Source organism: Gymnoscopelus braueri (genome assembly GCF_963280865.1).
Source record: "Gymnoscopelus braueri genome assembly, chromosome: 8".
NCBI lineage: Eukaryota > Metazoa > Chordata > Actinopteri > Myctophiformes > Myctophidae > Gymnoscopelus > Gymnoscopelus braueri.
Window position 1 is genome coordinate 7,389,311 of NC_137609.1, and position 19,609 is coordinate 7,408,919.

At 43.6% G+C, this 19,609-nt stretch overlaps 1 protein-coding gene across 2 annotated transcripts in view; it reads left to right on the forward strand.

Annotated features, from left to right (window-relative positions):
• Positions 1-19,609, forward strand: part of LOC308089832 (voltage-gated potassium channel subunit beta-2) — a gene marked incomplete at both ends in the record, with an annotated part of 99,233 nt that overhangs the window by 61,065 nt on the left and 18,559 nt on the right. For both annotated transcript variants that reach the window (XM_080434762.1, XM_080434761.1), the window contains 2 exons: positions 10,722-10,808; positions 11,871-11,956. In XM_080434762.1, coding sequence (XP_080290888.1) covers positions 10,722-10,808; positions 11,871-11,956 — 173 coding nt within the window. The remainder of the gene's footprint in view (positions 1-10,721; positions 10,809-11,870; positions 11,957-19,609) is intronic.

Sequence of the window (19,609 nt, forward strand, 5' to 3'; positions counted from 1 at the left end):
CAGCTAGTGGTCAATCACGGTGGCCAATCACGGTGCAGGGTTAGGGGGGTACAATGGTGGCCAATCACAGTGCAGCGAATGTCGATGTCCAAACCTCACATATAGGGGCGGTTTCACCGCCCAAAAATGTGAGTACTTTTTCCACCACTGGTGGGCAGACAGAGAGCTCCACTGACTGAGACACGTTTATCGTGCTTGTTTCATGTACTGTTTTAAGTTTAAAACCAGTCTGGCCGTCGTGTTGAGTTGGATAAAGAATGTAGGAGCCCAGGAGTGTTTTTAAAATCAGGTGAGAGTGGAGGAATGTGAGCTATGGGAATCACACAGGTGAATTTAACCCTTTGTGTCATTTTATGATTTCTTTGATCTGCTACTTTTGAAAAATCGTGAAAATGTGTGCAAATCTTTGAATAATATATATTTTTAAAGCCAACATTTGTATTTCAAATCTTTGCTTCTGAGGGGTCCCTGGAACAAAATATTTTGAGATGGGGGTCCGTGGCCAAATACGTATCATTTTGGGGGTCCTTGACATGAAAAGGTTTGAGAACCACTGATATTATAGCAACATAAGTTTAAAAAAAAAACTGTTAGGATTTAGACATTTTGTAGAATCGGCCAAATTGCACACAAAAAAATTGCAGATCTACAAGCTCGCCACGCTACGAGCTTGGAGATCTGCTATTTTTGAATAGCCAAAAAAAAAAAAGTGAAATGACACAGATGCGTTCCCGGTCTTAATGGATTCATCAAGATCTGTATGTATTCATAAGGGCCTATCTATGTCATCACATCACGCAGTATGTCACATCACGCAGTATCCTGAAGTACGTAGTAATTAAAATCTGACTTTTAGGGACTTTTGACATAAGAACACACAAAAAAATATATATTTCTCCAATGTTCTGGCATCTAGTGATCAATATGTCCTCATTAAGACCGTGGTTATGCTCTAAAAGTGTGAAAAACGTATTGTTTAATTTCACCATGTCTCTAATCTTCTAAATAACTAAGTCTACCCCAAAATAATCAGATCTTCCACTGGCTGTTTCCTACATTTAATTACAACAATTACAATTAAGCTTATCCAGAGCGAGACTGTCACATTGTGACGTTAAGCAACCTATTATATCCTGGAGAACTATTACTGTACAAGGTCAGGCAGCCTCCTGCCATTCAGTCTGATTACGTTGGCTTGGAATGTACTCCTGACCATGAAAGCTGTCTTCTGTCTGCTTTTGCAAAATGTGGTATATATCTCCACACAGTGGTGGAAAGTAACTAAGTACATTTACTCAAGCACTGTACTTATTATGTACAATTTTGAGGTATTTTTGGGCGGTGAAACCGCCCCTATAAGTGATGTTTGGAAATATGTACAATTATCCTGCGCTGTGAAACCGGCCCTATAAGTGAGGTTTGGAAATTTGTACAATTATCCTGCGCTGTGATTGGCCAATCACAGTCTATTCAGGACTGTGATTGGCCAGTGTCACATGACACATGTGCATAGCCCTATATAAGAAACCATAACTTGAAAAAAAACAAAAATTGGTTTTTTTTCAAGTTATGGTTTCGTCCATCATAAAGAGTGTTTCAATAAATGTATTTACTTTTTGTACATGATTGGTTGACTCCATTCAGTATTGTGATTAGCTAGCAAGACACCGCCCACTTCACACAGGGTGTGATTTTTTACTTTACTGGAGTATTTCAAATTTTCAATACTTTTAGTTCTACTCCACTACATCTCAGAGGCAAATACTGTACTATTACTCCACTACAATTGTTTGATAACTTTAGTTACTAGTTACTTTGCAGATATAAATTATTAAATTATAAAACAGACATTAACCACTTTAGCCCTATTTTATATAGGCTATTTGAAAATAGCCGATCTACGCGACGCGTTGTGAGCTTGTAGATCTGCTATTTTCAAACATTTTAGTACTTTTGCTTTTGGTACTTTAAGTATATTTTGATGCCAATACTTTTGTACTTTTACACAAGTAAATTTTTTTGCACAGGCTTTTTACTTGTTACAGAGCATTTTCATATTGTGGTATTGCTACTTTCACTTAAGTAAAATATCTGAGTACTTCTTCCACCACTGTCTCCACATGAGTGTATATTTTACTAGTAAGGGGTGCTCAGTTGAGTGCGTATCTCTGCCACGCCATCAAAAAGTATTGGGTCCTCTGAACTAGAGAATGATATTGTGCCCAAATTCGTGCCCAAATTGGGGGGCCATAGCTGAATGGGTAGAGAGAGAGAGAAAGAGAGAGAGAGGCCGCTGGGGAAGCAAAAGGACTCGGGTTCACTTCCCATCCCCGGCAATGTGTCTAGGTGCCCCCGAGCAAGACACTTAACCCTATAACTGCCCCCCTCCCTGCGCTCATGTCTGACCACTTGGTCAGCAAACAGCTGGGTGAAGCTAGCCTGATTATCAGCCTGAAGCTGAGTGGAGCTTCAGTCTGAAATTGGCTGCAACGTCCGCGATTACCAGGGGGAGGGGATTCTAGGCTTAAAATAATTTATATAAATATTTTTGGAAATCTCTATGGGGAAAAAAATATGGGTTTTCTATCTGTGGGATCACAAAATGGCCGCCACTGCTATGCCCTATAGAGACACACGGCCGGAAGCGGAAGGCCTACAAATCCACGCCCACTTTTGACACTCGGGGTCCGTTAGAACGATGAACTGCAGCTCTCAATGCAATCTCTATGAGAGGCATTGTAAAATACTGTCATTTCACTGGTTAACTACTGAGGCTGTAGCGATTTTTTTTGTGTTCTAATAATCTGTCCCATTTGTTTAATTTGTCCTTTTTAATGTCCCATATCTTTCATCTCGATATACTACCCACAATATACTATAATATACTCCATCAGTATGTCAAAACCGCTAGCATCGGAGATCCAGACTTTAAGTGGTCGCATCACGGACGCATCCCTTGAGGTTTTCAATACCCAGAAAACTGGCGAAAGTGGCCGTTTTCAGGTTTTGGTCATTATCTCTGGAACAGAAGGTCCAATCTGCTCAGTTCAAAGCTTGTTGGATGCGTGACTTTGAGGACATTAAGCACGCAATGACACATTTTCGGGTTATTTTTTTTTTAGGGGAGGCGAGATCTTAGTTGGGCAGGCGACCGCGGACCCGACCGCGCTCGTAAAGACAGTGATGTCACTGAAATGCCTGTCTGCTGTCTACCCTCTGCTGTGTTAGCATTATGGGTAACTCGTTAAAGTGGCAAATTAAATGTGAAACACATCAACTATTAAGAAAACAAGAAGATATGTTGACAAAGACACTCCATACATTTGGAAACATATTTTTATTTAAATCAATATCGTCTTCAGTTAATGCAGGATAATTTTAAAAGTAGGCTAACTTTCATATCCTCTCATAGGGAATGCATTGGCAGCTGCAGTTCATCGTTCTAACGGACCTCGAGTAGCGGCGCTGTCTCAAAAGTGGGCGTGAAATTTGTAGTCCCCGTGTGTCTCTATAGGTCTGGAGTTCCACAGGGCATCAGACTGGCTTTCAAGGACGGCTCCAGTCCAGACTGGCTTCCTTAAGGTTTCAAAGATAAATGTGATCTAGAGCTAGATTTAAAATAAAATGTATTAATATTATTAATGCAAGAACAATGGCTTCTATTTCATCATGCTAACATTCCAGGAAGAGAAAGGCTGTAGTTTGGTAGTAGCTATTAGCTTGGAATCCTCATCGATGATGTCATTGGTAGGCAGGTTTCTGCACTGACCACAGCCCACCAATGAGATACTCACAGAGTTAGTAGACAGAAATGGTGCCATGTCATAATGAGCATTAGTGAGGACCAATTACATACATACAATATAACATATGTATATATCTTGAAAATGGGTGAAGTGCTCCTTTAACATTATACATTAGCTTGGTAGCTAATGCTAGCTCACCTGTACATTTCATTTTCGTGGCACATGATATGGGAAGCATTTCATGACATTCTACGTAGTAGTACAAGGCTGTAGTTTGGTAGTAGCTATTAGCTTGGAATCCTCATCGATGATGTCATTGGTAGGCAGGTTTCTGCACTGACCACAGCCCACCAATGACATACTCACAGAGTGAGTAGACAGAAATGGTGCCATGTCATAATGAGCATTAGTGAGGACCAATTACAATATAACATATGTATATATCTTGAAAATGGGTGAAGTGCTCCTTTAACATTATACATTAGCTTGGTAGCTAATGCTAGCTCACCTGTACATTTAATTTTCGTGGCACATGATATGGGAAGCATTTCATGACATTCTGTTGCGTGACTGGACCATACAAACTAAAAGTTTACCTACAGTATTTATGCAAAACGAACACCCTCCCTCGTCCAGAGGGCGAACAGTGTTTTACCATCGCCTCGCAGTAGCCTCGGGGACGGTGTTGAGTTGGGAACGGTGGGTGTTGTCAGATTCTTATACAGCCCAAATCCTTAATCTCAGCACAAGCCTCAGTGGCTTGCCTTGTTAATCAATAGATTCCCAACCCGCACCTCTCGGGTTCGACTCCCGCTTAAGACATTACTTTTTCGCCGATGAAGTATAGTTTTGGACCGCGACGGAGGGGCGCAGTCTCAAGCGAACTTGAGCCACGAGAAGCACCACCGAGTGCACTGAAGCACGCAAGTTGCCGTGCTGAACGTTGTGAAGTTCGGTTGAACCTACTCCCCCGTGCGAGTTATGTACCGCTAGGCACAGAATCGTAAAGTATGCCCCCCCCCCCCAGGCAATGCCAGCGCCGAGCATTATTTTCCACCACGGAGTACTGTCCTCCTGGCCCCGCCCCCCGCTACTGCGAAGCGATAGGAAAACGCCGCTCGCGTCCAGAAGAGTTGGTCCGAGGCAGCTGGCATTCAGCAGAGTGGTGGGTGTGGTCACCACAGTGGTGGGTGTGGTCACCACAGTGGTGGGTTTGGTCACCACAGTGGTGGGTGTGGCTGTTGTACCAATTTGGGCGTTGATGTCACCAAGTACGTCCATAAGCTCTTGAGCACTCCATATAAGAATGAGTGGGTTATGTTTGCATCATCAGTTTAGATTCACAGTTCTAGATCTTTGGTTTTCATCCAATATAGGCCTATGAGAGTGACATTCTTTAGTTTGGGATCATGGGATGGCACAATATTTGACAATGTTTGACCGCCATCCTACAGACCGCAGAAGATGGGAGACAAATCGAAGAAGAAGGACCACAGACAGGTAATGCGCGTAAAACAGTTGTTTAAGCACCGCGTACACCATTTAAAATCAATCTACGGGCCGAGTCTCAGCCGCCAAGCGGGACAGAGTCCACCCCTAATCCTCGGTGTCGAGGGGAGTGACGAACTCAGCGAAGAGCAGGAGCAGATCTTAGCCGCTGGCCAGACAGAGAGTGAGACTCTGACCGAGGAGCGGCTAAACTTAGCTCGCCAAGCTGTAGCCGGCGAGAGTCCGCGAGAGAGTGCTGCTGAAATGTTCTCTGCAGTTGGACGGTACCCAGGAGCAGTTGGGCGGTACCCAGCAGTAGTTGGACGGTACCCGGCAGCAGTCGGGCGGTACCCAGCATCAGTGGGACACTATCCAGGTATAGGCGGACACTCCCCGTACTTCAAGAGTGAGTCTCCGAAGAGTATGGAGCAACCTGCCTCACCCCAGCAGACAGCAGCACTGATGAACCAAATGGCCTCGGGAAAGGGGAAACCGGGGCTGTATGAGCTGATGACAGAAAAGCAGACTTTGTCTCAGGAGCTACAGGTCGCTCAGGCGACAGCGGCGCAGATCGACCAGATTGTCTTGAAGAACAGCCAACTGAAAGAGGAGAAACAGGAGATGCAAGCCATGAAGGACACGCTGACCGCCGAAATGGACAATTTCACCAAAATGAAAGAGTCGCTCCTATCAAGCCATAAGGACTTGGAAAGAAAATGCAGGGTACTTGTCGGCACCGAGGCCAAGGAAGAGAAAGAGAAGGTCCGCAAGAACATAGATGCCTTGCAGGACATGCTGACCTCCGTGGATTGCGATCAGAAGCGCCTCAGGCAAGGTTTCCAGGATCACTTCAATGAGATTGCCGGTGAGTTCCAGTACATCCGCAATGAGATGGAAGAGAATGACAAGTTGATCCTGGAGAGACAGAAACAGTTTAGAGAATATACGGCGTTGGCGCAGAAGTTTAACACGCTATTTCAGAAGATCAAAGACATGGAGGAAAAGCTGAAAGCCACGAGGGCCAAGTTCCAACAAGTGCAGATCTCCCTGGTCTCCAACCAAAAGGCCTTGACAGAAACTACAGAGGAGAAAGAGAAGCTGGAGCACGAATGCGACAACATGAAAGGAGAATGGATCTCCCAGGAGCTGCTTTGGGGGATCGAGAAGTTTGCCATGGCAGAGGACTTCAGGACCCAGTTGGGAACGAAAGACAGGGACTGGATGAAGGAGAGAGAGGACCTGTTTACGGAAAAGAAGGCGATCACCGAAAACCTTTTCACGGCGCGGAACAGGGGCGAAGATCTAGACGACGAGCTGACCACTACGAAGACCGCGCTGCAGGACGAGCGAAAGGAGCTCAGGGAAACGGAAAAGACTCTGGAGAAATGCGCGGCCGAGAATACAGAACTGAAGGACGAAGTGACCGAAAAGTCCGCGACGATAGTCAACTTCAAGAACGACGTGAAACTGAAAGACATAAAAATCAAGGACCTGAAGGTAGAGGTGAGAAAACTGACCGACGAGCTGAACAATTTGCTGAAAAAGAAGAGTTACACCTTGGCGAGAGTTCTCAAGGAATTCTTTCAGGTAAAAGTCGGTAAACTCATCGATGAGGTCATCTAATCGAGCTGGAGGCCAACTTCACAGTCGCCAACATCGTGACACGTAGGATGATGTAGGATGATTTGATACGGTAGGACAGTAGGATTATGTAGGATTATTTAATACTGTATTATGTAGGATGATTTGATACTGTAGGACGATGTAGGATGATTTGATACTGTAGGACAGTAGGATTATGTAGGATGATTTGATACTGTAGGACAGTAGGATTATGTAGGATGATTTGATACTGTAGGACAGTAGGATTATTTGATACTGTAGGACAGTAGGACGATGTAGGATGATTTGATACTGTAGGACAGTAGGACGATGTAGGATAATTTGATACTGTAGGACAGTAGGACGATGTAGGATGATTTGATACAGTAGGACGATGTAGGATGATTTGATACGGTAGGACAGTAGGACGATGTAGGATGATTTGATACGGTAGGACTTCAGACGTTCACAACCTTTTCTGGATCACCACTTGACAATGTTGAAAGTGTTAAGTGGACAGATGGACTGGTCGAGTGCATTTTCAGAGCATGCCTACGTTAATGATCAAACAATCAATCGATCAATCGATTGAGTTGCTGCTTTGATCAGTATAATGTAGTATACTTTAAGTTCCCATTTATCATTATTATTTGTATTTATATTAATGTTATATTATCAATAATAACATCACAGTGGTTTGCCAATTATTTGGGGGGCCCACTTGTAATATCCTCACAGTTTGAGACTGTAGGTTATAGATAACCCTCTACCTATACATACACTAGGATGAATTAGCTTTTGTTGAGCTGCAAATTCAGTACCACTTAAACCCTCTATAGACAGGTTTCCGTGCGACGTCATCACAGAGCAGAATGCGCAATCTGCGCATGCCCGGGGTAGAACCAACCCGGAAGTGCCCTTCACTCTGTTGTTGTGTTTGGGAGTTAGATAGGCATAATGCTGCTATTATAGGCATAATAGGCATAATGCTGCTATTGTATACAAATAAAAGACGAACAGATCCAACTTCCGACAAATCAAATTTTTATTGAGTAAACAAGATATTACAAACTGCATAATTTAATCTTTCATTAAACCCGGTGAAGACCATTTATTTTATGAATGTAGATTTGACCAGAGCTGCTGCGGGTAATAGCGCCCTCTATAGGCTCACCCCTCAACTGCGCGCGCATATCCTCTCATGTTTACAAACAGGAAACCCGTCTATGGGAGACGGGGGGTCAAAACTCAAAAGTAACACTATTTACATGTTCCTTCATAATTCACAGAATACTTGAAATATACTAGCCATCTTTTGTTATAAGAAACATATATATATGTGCCCTAATTAATAATACCATTTATAATTTTTCACTTGTAAGGACAAGACTAAAATATTGCTTTTAATAAACACACTATATCTCAAATAAAATTACATCATTAAATAATATGTATTTTTGAGCGGTGTAACCCACTCCTATAAGAGGGTTTAGGACCCATCCGTGGCGAAAGTTTTTCTTTCCGTCGTGAAAATTTGTCTTTCGCTGTGACGCCATGCTGTGGAAAACACGCCCATAGGCTAAGCTCTGCAGGACGTGCCGTGATTGGCTAGCGAGACACATGATGAAATTAACTTCAAACTTCGTAGACGTGCTGTGATTGGCTAGCGAGACGCATGATGAAATTAATAATGATGTAAAAAATTTAAGCACGTCACTTCGCAGGACGTGCTGTGATTGGCTACCGAGATGCATGATGAAATTAATAACTCATAAATAGCACCGCTCACTTTCACACTGGGTGTGATTTTTTATAATTTAATATTGTTACTTAAGAATATTTTATATATATAATTACAATTATCATTATTTTTTATTCAAATTATTTTATTTTTCAATTTAGTTTTTTCAAGTGTATTATTATCTATTTTTTTATTTAAATTTATTTTTACTTAGAAATGTTGTGAAATATGTTAGTTTACTATCATAAAAGTATTTAATCCCAGACAAAAGATCTGCTTGCATTGTAACACATCGTTACAATTGACACCGGTCACTGTGTTACAATTGCCCCCCATCGGCCAGCCATGATGAAATCCCATATTCTAGCTAGAAACACCTTGATTATCATAAGCTGCAGACGTTAATTTGTGACCAATAACATAGAGATACAATTCATCTAAATTCAAATTAACGAACGTCCCCCCCCCCCGAATAGGGATGCTGGGGGTTCAAGTGGTGAACAAAAGTGGCATTTTAAGTTTTAAACATATTTTGATTATCACGATAATCATTGTTAATCGCAATTATTATTATGACATTTTTGGGGGCTTTTTCTGCCTTTATTGATGGAATACAGTAGACTGACAGGAAATGGGGAGAGAGAGAGAGATGGGGAGTGACACGTCGGGATCATTAGTATTAGCAGCCTATAGGTGCTCCGGACCGCCATGCCAGCCGTCCAGGGCCAATCGCAGTCATTTTTGCCACAATAATCGTGACATGTCATTTTCGTATGGTCCCATCCCAGTGGTGTAAAGTAACTAAGTACATTTACTCAAGTACTGTACTTAAGTACACTATTGAAGAATGTATACTTTACCGGAGTATTTGCCATTTTCAGTACTTTTACTTCTACTCCACTCTCAGAGGCAAATGTTGTACTTTTACTCCACTACAATTATTTGAACACTTTAGTTGCTAGTTATTTTTCAGATATAAATTATGATATTATGAAACATACATGAACCACTTTAGCCCTATTTTATACCTAGGCTATTTGAAAATGGCCGATCTAGAAGCTCAACATTTTAGTACTTTTACTTTTGATACTTTAAGTACATTTTGATGCCAATACCTTTGTACTTTTACCCAAGTAAATTTTGAGTTCTGGACTTTTACTTGTAACAGAGTATTTCTATATTGCAGTATTGGTACTTTTACTTAAGTAAAGAATGTGAGTACTTTTTCCACCACTGGTCCCATCCCTATACGTCAAATTCCATTGTCCATTGTGCACATGCTGGCATATACACTACATGAGGCTGATTTGTAAACTGTGGAGTGTCTTCCTTCACCTACTGGCAGTGAACACAAATAGTAATGCTGATCTGTGCAGTACGCCTGGTTTGCAAGATTAGCTCCCGACTCTCAAACACACACACACACACACACACACACACACACACACACACACACACACACACACACACACACACACACACACACACACACACACACACACACACACACACACACACACACACACACACACACACACACAGAGAGAGAGGCGGGAAACATAATCTCCGGCCCTGGCCTTCAGCTATAGGAGGAGATAATAAATAAATGAATGAATAAATGATGTTGAACATGTAATGAATGTAGGATTGAAGAGAATCAGCAAAAAAACAAACAAATGATTATGATGATGATGTAATTCACTGGTTCTCAACTTGTGGTTCGGGGACCATTGAGGCTAATAACTGGGGGTCCTTGAAATAAATACAAATAAAAAACTCACTGGACTAAAACCACATGAACCCCTAATCTACACTTTAAAATCCTCAATGCATATTTAACTCTGAGAGTGTACAAATGCGGGTCCATTTGGTTCCATTTGTACACTCTCAGAGTTACAGACTCTTACGGGTCCAATTTGGTTCCATTTGTAAACTCTCAGAGTTACACAGTTACATTTGGACCCCCTGGTGGTCCCCAGAACCCGAGGTTAAGAACCAGTGACGTAAATGATGATGATGATGATGATGACTGTTATATGGTGGCTGTTGATTGGTATCCATTGTGTGGCGTCTTCTAAATTCACTATACTACAATGACGATGATGATGATGATGATGATGATGATGATGATTCCATTTCCTCAGGTCTGAGAGGATCGTTGTCCAGACTCCAGTTAGAATACGTGGACATTGTTTTCGCCAACAGAAACGACGTCAACAGTCCTATGGAAGGTCAGTGAACTTTTTAATATTGCACTTTTTTGCACTTTTTACCTTAGCGCTACAGTAGGTATACTCTTAGTTGCTTGTTTTAGAATGCACTTAAAGACTTATGGTGATTAGTAGTTTCCTTCCCTACCTATGTTAGGTAGGGAAGGACTTATTGTAAGTCGCTTTGGATAAAAGCGTCTGCTAAATGACTGTAATCCTCCTATAATTTGAGAAACCTCTGAGTGAGACCAAAATGTGGTGAGGCCCAAAAATTGGTTCTGCCTGGTTCTCCTCAGTGGCTGGAGCAATTGATCTGAAATCAACCATTACCATGTGCATGGAACTGCGAAGTCCGTTTTTCGATTTCAGCAAATCTCAGCTGTTTATTAGCGTTTTTGTGTAAAAGAATGTCGCCATGGTTACTGCCCAGCTATGGGACGAACTGCCTCCCGGGTTGCCAGATCATGTGCGCATATCCCACCACGGATGCGTCGACCGGGTATGGACTAGTGTAAAGTAATGTAACTTTTATTATTCCTATCTCCCATGTTGTAAACATCCTCAATGTTCATTCCTCAACTCGTAACTCAGAGAGTGTACCATTTCTACACGTTTTTTTCACGGTTTTGACTTTTTTTGTTTTGGTAGACTAGACGGGGATGTTTCTGGGCAACCAAAACCAAGAATGAAAACACCAAAATACAGTGAGAGGGTGATGTGTTTCTGCAGTCTAATAGCCTCGATCTCCAGGCTTTTATTTTACTTCGCGTTTTGCTCAAAAATAAGAGCCTGGACCAGGATGTTGACATTCCTGGCATAGGGAGTGGGAGTCAACCTTTCATTTCCCCAACCAACCAGTTGTGTGGTGGGCGTCGCTCCAGTTGTGACGTCAGGGCTCTCAATACTGCATATTGGGGGAGGAGGAGGGGTGCGGGGGCGGGCGCACAGATCGGTGAACCAATGGGAGCCCATGGATGTTTTCTGCTGAGATTTTGAATCCGCCCCTCTAGACCAGATATCAGACGGGCTAGGGCAGGCTAGCAGTCTAATAAATGAGACTTGTTATTTGATTGTAATTTGCAGAGATCGTGCGGGCCATGACGTTTGTCATCAACCAGGGCATGGCCATGTACTGGGGGACATCACGATGGAGCGCCATGGAGATCATGGTGAGTGGTCAGCACGTCCATCATCATCTTTCACACCTCCTACCAGTGGTGGAAAAAGTACTCAAATGTTTTACTTAAGTAAAAGTATCAATACTGTAGAAGTACTCTGTTAACAGTAAAAGTCCGGAATTCAAAATGTACTTGAGTAAAAGTGCAAAGGTATTGGTATCAAAATGTACTTAAAGTACTATAACAGAGGACTCTGTTACAACTTCGATATGGTATTAAAGGACTGTATTATTCTTTAGGCACTACTGGCTCTTGTGACTGTCGCAGGTGGGGGTTGGGGGCTGAGGCGAGCGGCTCAGCCAACTATGAGATTCTATGAGAACTAGCTCTTCCAGGTATAGCTCTATCTCAAGTCTCCAAATATTATCAAGGTCGTTATCTTACAGCTGGTCTGCTAGCCGCTCCGCGTTCCGCTGTACTTATGGGTGGGATATGGTGTCGTATGATCTTAGGGCGACGTCACACTGGCATTGCGTCCTTAATCGAGACGATTATCCCATCGTCATCGTCGCCTTAACAAGTACCAAAAGTAAAAGAACAACATTTTTTGAGAATAGTAGATCTACAAGCTGTGAGCTTGTAGATCGGCTATTTTCAAATAGCCTAGGTATAAAATAGGGCTAAAGTGGTTAATGTATGTTGTATAATGTATGTTTTATAATGTAATAAGTTATATCTGCAAAGTAACTAGAAACTAAAGTTTTCAAATAATTGTAGTGGAGTAAAAGTACAATATTTGTCTCTGAGATGTAGTGGAGTAGAGGTAAAAATATAGGCAATTGGAAATACTCCAGTAAAGTAAAAGTACCTCAAAATTGTACTTAAGTAGCACTTGAGTAAATGTAGCCTACAGTACTTAATTACTTTACACCACTGCCTCCTACAATGCAACCACACTTAGTGGTTTCACGGAATAATTGAATATTTGACTATTCGAATATCAAAACCACTATCCACTATTCGGGAAAATTAGTCAAAAGTAGCAGATCTACAAGCTTAGGCTATACGTGTCACAAACACGACTCGTCGTGAGCTTCTATATCGTCTATTTTCTATTCTGTGTTTGGACGAAGTTCTGTGTTTCTTATAATAAAAGATGACTAGTATATTTAAGTATTCTGTAAACTATGAAGGAACATGTAAATAGTGTTACTTTTGACCCCAGTCTCCCATAGAGGGTTTAAGTGGTACTGAATTTGCAGCTCAACAAAAGCTAATTCAACCTAGTGTATCTATAGGTAGAGGGTTATCTATAACTTACAGTCTCAAACTGTGAGGATATTACAAGTGTTATTGATAATAAAACATTAATATAAATAATAAGAAGAAGAAGAAGAAGAAAAATGGGAACTTAAAGACGGGGTGCCGTGATTTTCAGTGATCCCCCCCCCCCCCCCCCTAAAACATAATCATCAGGTATTGTGGTTATACTAGGAGGAAGATTTTTTTCAAAAAAGTGTACAGAAATTGTTAAAATTATGTTTTTATGTGGACACGCCTCCAGTTCATTAAGTATACCTGGTTCTCACCTTAGCACCTCCTCCACCACCTTAGCACCACCCACCTGTCCTAGTCCCTCCTCCTCCTCATGCCCACACCTGTTGTGTTATGATAATGAGGGGGAGGGTATGTTTTTACTATGTCACTAAAGCGCTGTTTCTCTATTGGCACGTTTGACCCTCAAGGTTTCAGCCTCCAGGTAGAAACTCAAAATAGTCACAGAAGACATAAAACACCATAAAAACACCACCAGGGGGCTTAATGAAGTTCTATCAACCTCATAGACACATGAAAAAGTGCAAAACCATGGCACCACCCCTTTAAAGTATACTACATTATACTGATCAAAGCAGCAACTCAATTGATTGATCGATTGATTGTTTGATCATTGCCAGACCCAGGGGGTCGGCCTACATGAGGCTTTGTCGGTCCCTCTTTTCCTCCCGGTCAACGTTTTCCCTCCCGGTTCAACGTTTTTGTCCATATATGGTGCTGTTGTCCCTCTTTTTGATTGGCCAAGCTTAGCGTGACGTAGTGCTCTGTCGGCCATTCAGATTTCCGGCCATTCAGATTTCCGGCCATTCAGATTTCAACCACTAGGGGTCTGGCAGTACCAGGTCCCCTGGTTCCCTTGTTAACTTAGGCATGCTCTGAAAATGCACTAGACCAGTCCATCTGTCCACTTAACACTTTCAACATTGTAAAGTGGTGATCCAGAAAATGGTTGTGAACGTCTGTCCTACAGTATCAATCATCCTACATCGTCCTACTGTCCTACAGTATCAAATCATCCTACATAGACCTACTGTCCTACGGTATCAAATCATCCTACATAATCCTACTGTCCTACAGTATCATATCATCCTACATTGTCCTACTGTCCTACTGTATCAAATCATCCTACATCGTCCTACTGTCCTACAGTATCAAATCATCCTACATCGTCCTACTGTCGTACAGTATCAAATCATCCTACATCGTCCTTCTGTCCTACAGTATCAAATCATCCTACATCGTCCTTCTATCCTACAGTATATAATCATCCTACATCGGCCTACTGTCCGACAGTATATAATCATCCTACATCGTCCTACAGTATCAAATCATCCTACATCGTCCTACTGTCCTACAGTATCAAATCATCCTACATCGTCCTACTGTCCTACCGTATCAAATCATCCTACATCGTCCTACTGTCCTACAGTATCAAATCATCCTACATCGTCCTACTGTCCTACAATATCAAATCATCCTACATCGTCCTACTGTCCTACAGTCTCAAATCATCCTACATCGTCCTACTGTCCTACAGTATCAAATCATCCTACATCGTCCTACGTGTCACGCAGTTGGCAACTATGAGCTTGGCTTCCAACTGGAGTCGATGTCATCTTCGATTTCTTCGATGGCTTTATCGACTTTTCTCTGAAAAAATTCCTGGATAACTCTACGCAAGGTGTAACTCTTCTCTTTCAGCAAAAGGTTCAGCTCGTCGGTCAGTTTTCTCACATCTAACCTCAGGTGCTGGATTAGCGTGTCTTTCAGTTTCATGTCGTTCTTGAAGTTGACTATCGTCGCAGACTTTTCGGTCACTTCGTCCTTCAGTTCTGTATTCTCGGCCGCACATTTCTCCAGAGTCTTTTCCGTTTCCCTGAGCTCCTTTCGCTCGTCCTGCAGCGCGGTCTTCGTAGCGGTCAGCTCGTCGTCTAGATCTTCGCCCCTGTTCCGCGCCGTGAAAAGGTTTTCGGTGATCGCCTTTTTTTCCGTAAACAGGTCCTCTCTCTCCTTCATCCAGTCCCTGTCTTTCGTTCCCAACTGGGTCCTGAAGTCCTCTGCCATTGCAAACTTCTCGATCCCGCAAAGCAGCTCCTGGGAGATCCATTCTCCCTTCATGTTGTCGCATTCGCGCTCCAGCTTCTCTTTCTCCTCTGTAGTTTCTGTCAAGGCCTTTTGGTTGGAGACCAGGGAGATCTGCACTTGTTGGAACTTGGCCCTCGTGGCTTTCAGCTTTTCCTCCATGTCTTTGATCTTCTGAAATAGCGTGTTAAACTTCTGCGCCAACGCCGTATATTCTCTAAACTGTTGCTGTCTCTCCAGGATCAACTTGTCATTCTCTTCCATCTCATTGCGGATGTACTGGAACTCACCGGCAATCTCATTGAAGTGATCCTGGAAACCTTGCCTGAGGCGCTTCTGATCGCAATCCACGGAGGTCAGCATGTCCTGCAAGGCATCCATGTTCTTGCGGACCTTCTCTTTCTCTTCCTTGGCCTCGGTGCCGACAAGTACCCTGCATTTTTTTTCCAAGTCCTTATGGCTTGATAGGAGCGACTCTTTCATTTTGGTGAAATTGTCCATTTCGGCGGTCAGTGTGTCCTTCATGGCTTGCATCTCCTGTTTCTCCTCTTTCAGTTGGCTGTTCTTCAAGACGATCTGGTCGATCTGCGCCGCTGTCGCCTGAGCGACCTGTAGCTCCTTAGACAAAGTCTGCTTTTCTGTCATCAGCTCATACAGCCCCGGTTTCCCCTTTCCCGAGGCCATTTGGTTCATCAGTGCTGCTGTCTGCTGGGGTGAGGCCGGTTGCTCCATACTCTCCGGAGACTCACTCTTGAAGTACGGGGAGTGTCCGCCTATACCTGGAGAGGGTCCAACTGCTCCTGGGTACCGCCCAACTGCTCCTGGGTACCGTCCAACTGCAGAGAACATGTCAGCTGCCCTCTCTCGTGGACTCTCGCCGGCTGCAGCTTGGCGAGCTAAGTTTTGCTGCCCCTCGGTCAGAGTCTCACTCTCTGTCTGGCCATCTGCTAAGATCTGCTCCTGCTCTTCGCTGAGTTCGTCACTCCCCTCGACACCGAGGATTAGGGGTGGACTCTGTCCCGCCTGGCGGCTGAGACTCGGCCCGTAGATTGATTTAAAATGGTGTATGCGGTGCTTAAACAACTGTTTTATGCGCATTACCTGTCTGTGGTCCTTCTTCTTCGATTTGTCTCCCATCTTATTCTTCCATGATCCCAAACTAAAGAATGTCACTCTCATATACCTATATTGGATGACAACAAAAGATCTAGAACTGTGAATCTAAACTGATGATGCAAACATAACCCACTCATTCTTATATGGAGTGCTCAAGAGCTTATGGACGTACCTGGTGACATCAACGCCCAAATTAGTACAACAGCCACACCCACCACTGTGGTGACCACACCCACCACTGTGGTGGCCACACCCACCACCGTGCTGGGGGGGGGTAAAAACTCATATACTTACTTACTGTCGTTCTCCAACATTCAGAACCATAAAGCAGGGTAGACAGGACGCAGCTCTGGTATAGTCTCAGCTTGGTGTTGGTGCTGTACTGGGCCGACTTCCAGACGTTGGTAAGCCTCTGTAAGGTGTTTCTGGCCTTGCTGAGTCTGTTTGTGATGTCTCTGTCTGCACCTCCATCATGACTGACAACGCTGCCTAGGTATCAGCATAAAAACTCATATGTTGATACCAAAATAATCAAAATCCAATCACAATCCAGGTCAAAATACACATAAAATGTCTTTCCCCAGCAGCCATTTTGGAAAGTGGCAGCCATATTGATTTTTTTGGGCGTGGCTAACGGGGCGAGGGGGCGGGGGGAAAAAAAACTATATTCTGATGCCAAAATAATCAAAATCCAATCACAATCCTGGTCAAAATACACATAAAATGTCTTTCGCCAGCAGCCATTTTGGAAAATGGCAGCCATATTGGTTTTTTTTTGCGTGGCTAACGGGCTTTTCTGCAAAAGTAGCTCCTAGGCATTGTTCATGCCAAATGTGGCTCTTGTATCACAAAGTGAACGATTGTAACATAAAAATGGACTTAAGGGCCCTGGCTAGTGGTGGAAAATAATGCTCGGCGCTGGCATTGCCTGGGGGCGGGGGGGATAATTTACGATTCTGTGCCTATCAGTACATGAATATATGCCGGCATGTCTTTACAGGAGTTAGATTTTCCTACATTTTTAGTATGTTATTTAGCATACCCAATAGTAACAGAATCCATTGAAAATACCTTCTATACGCCTCACAGCTAGAATGTCCTGGGTTCGATTCCCGCCGGGGACGCTGGGGGCGTGTTCTCTCCTCCGCGTCATCAGTGCCCATACCCTAGGTGGGGTTGGTGAAAGGGCCTCTCTGTGTGGAGTTTGCATGTTCTCCCCGTGTTCCCTAGGGTAGGTACTCTCACAAAAACATGCTGTACTCCTGGTCACTATACTGCCTCCCCCTGGCCAGCCGGGGCGCCTGATGGAGGGGAAAGGAACTGGTTGGAATAACGTGTTCCTTCCACGCGCTACGTCCAGTCAGTTGGCTCTCGTGCATTGAAGGAGGCATGAGCTCGGCCCTGGTCTCCCTAGGTTGGCAGAGGGAAGGTAGTACCCAGGATTACATAGACAATTGGCACTGGGTGTAAAAAATGGGGTTACAAAATCGTGGGATAAAAATTTGAATAAAATAAAAATGCCTTCTATAAATTATTTGGGGTTTCAACCATATACTAACCTATCTAGTATTGGATTCATTGCAAACAAACCACTAGGGGGCGATCCCAACTTGCTTGCGATGTTTTTTGAAAACTTTATGCCCATACCTAATCTCTCAAGAACAGATTCAGAGCTTCGCAATCTGAATCTGTCGGGACGGTCGTTAAGAAACTGTGCACATTGGCCTACAAGTGGCCTACAAGTGCCAATCAAAGCCGCTTCAGTCTCCACAGACTTTCTATGTCTGCGAGGCGAAACATATAGTCCGCGGCCGGACTGACACAAATAGTGCACAGCACACGTCAAGATTTCATGTATGTTTATAAATACCGTGTCAGTTAAGTTATATCCGTTGGTAACTGGTGTGGTTGTCTGTCTGTGAGAATGATCTCCCCGGCGTCTCCGCACGGTAACGTTACATCGCAATCTAAATTTAACTCCGCGAGGGTACAGATGGAACCAAATGGATCCGTGGACCCTCTCTCTCTCTCGGACTAACAAAAACAGCCAAAATGGCTCTTTTAAGCCACCCGCTCATATTGAACATTATTCCTGAGTAAATTGTTTATGAACAGAGCTAAATCAGTTTGTGTGCCTCAGCATAAAAGAGTCATATTTTTTGGTCGCGGAATAGTGTCACGGAACCCATAGTGTTCCATGGTGGAAGAAATGTTATCTAGTCGGAATGAAAACATAGTTGCACCACCGGAAGTGGAGGGCTGAGGGCATGGTCCAAACCCCGGTTTCCAGTGAGCATAGGTATAATTAATTCCCCCCCCCCCCCAGAGCCAAATGTTAATGTGAAAAACGCTGGGGGCGCTGTTTTTCCATTTTATTTGACGATGGCCCAGATTGGCCCATACCTAACACCATGCCAAGAATCAAAAAGTAGTCACCAAGTGCACGATCTTGATGATTTCGGCCGAATTCCCTCCCAGCTACTATGGTTCCTCAGTGAAGCAAGGGTGAGGAACCGGTCTTCTTGGGTTGTTGTCTTCGTTTGACTTCACCCAATCTGGGAACCCATCGCCAAATGAAAAGGAAAAACAGCACCCTCTGCTGTTTTTTACTATCTCACTTGGCTCTGGGAGGAAGTCGACGTAGCACACGTACGCAAGGAAACCGGGGTTTTGGTCTGCCTTCAGCCTTTCACTTCCGGTGGTGCGACTATGTTTTCATTCCCACTAACGATATTTCTACACGGAACACTAACACCACTTCTCCCAGAGAACATGGATCGTTTTGGTTATAAGCCCACTTGTTTCTATGATGAAAGAGCAAGTTACAATGTGAATATCTTTCCGTGGTTTTGTCTGCTCCGAGGACGCTATTGTTAAATGAGTTTCGGTTTGTTTCTAGTGGGGAAGGATCGGCGGACACGTAAATCCCGCCCACTACATTTGATTGGGTAAAGCGCGGCCTGCTTCCTGATCTGAAGGCACGCCCACTTGTAGGCCAGTGCGTACGCGATATGTCGAACCCCCCCGACAGATTCAAACGCAGAGCAGAATCTGTTCTTGAGAGATTAGACTTCACCAGTCTCACAGAACTTGGTCCTAAGTTTGGAAATGGTACCAGGGCTGACAGAAAATAATGCTGCCACTCTGCGTAACGGAACACCAGCTTCCACT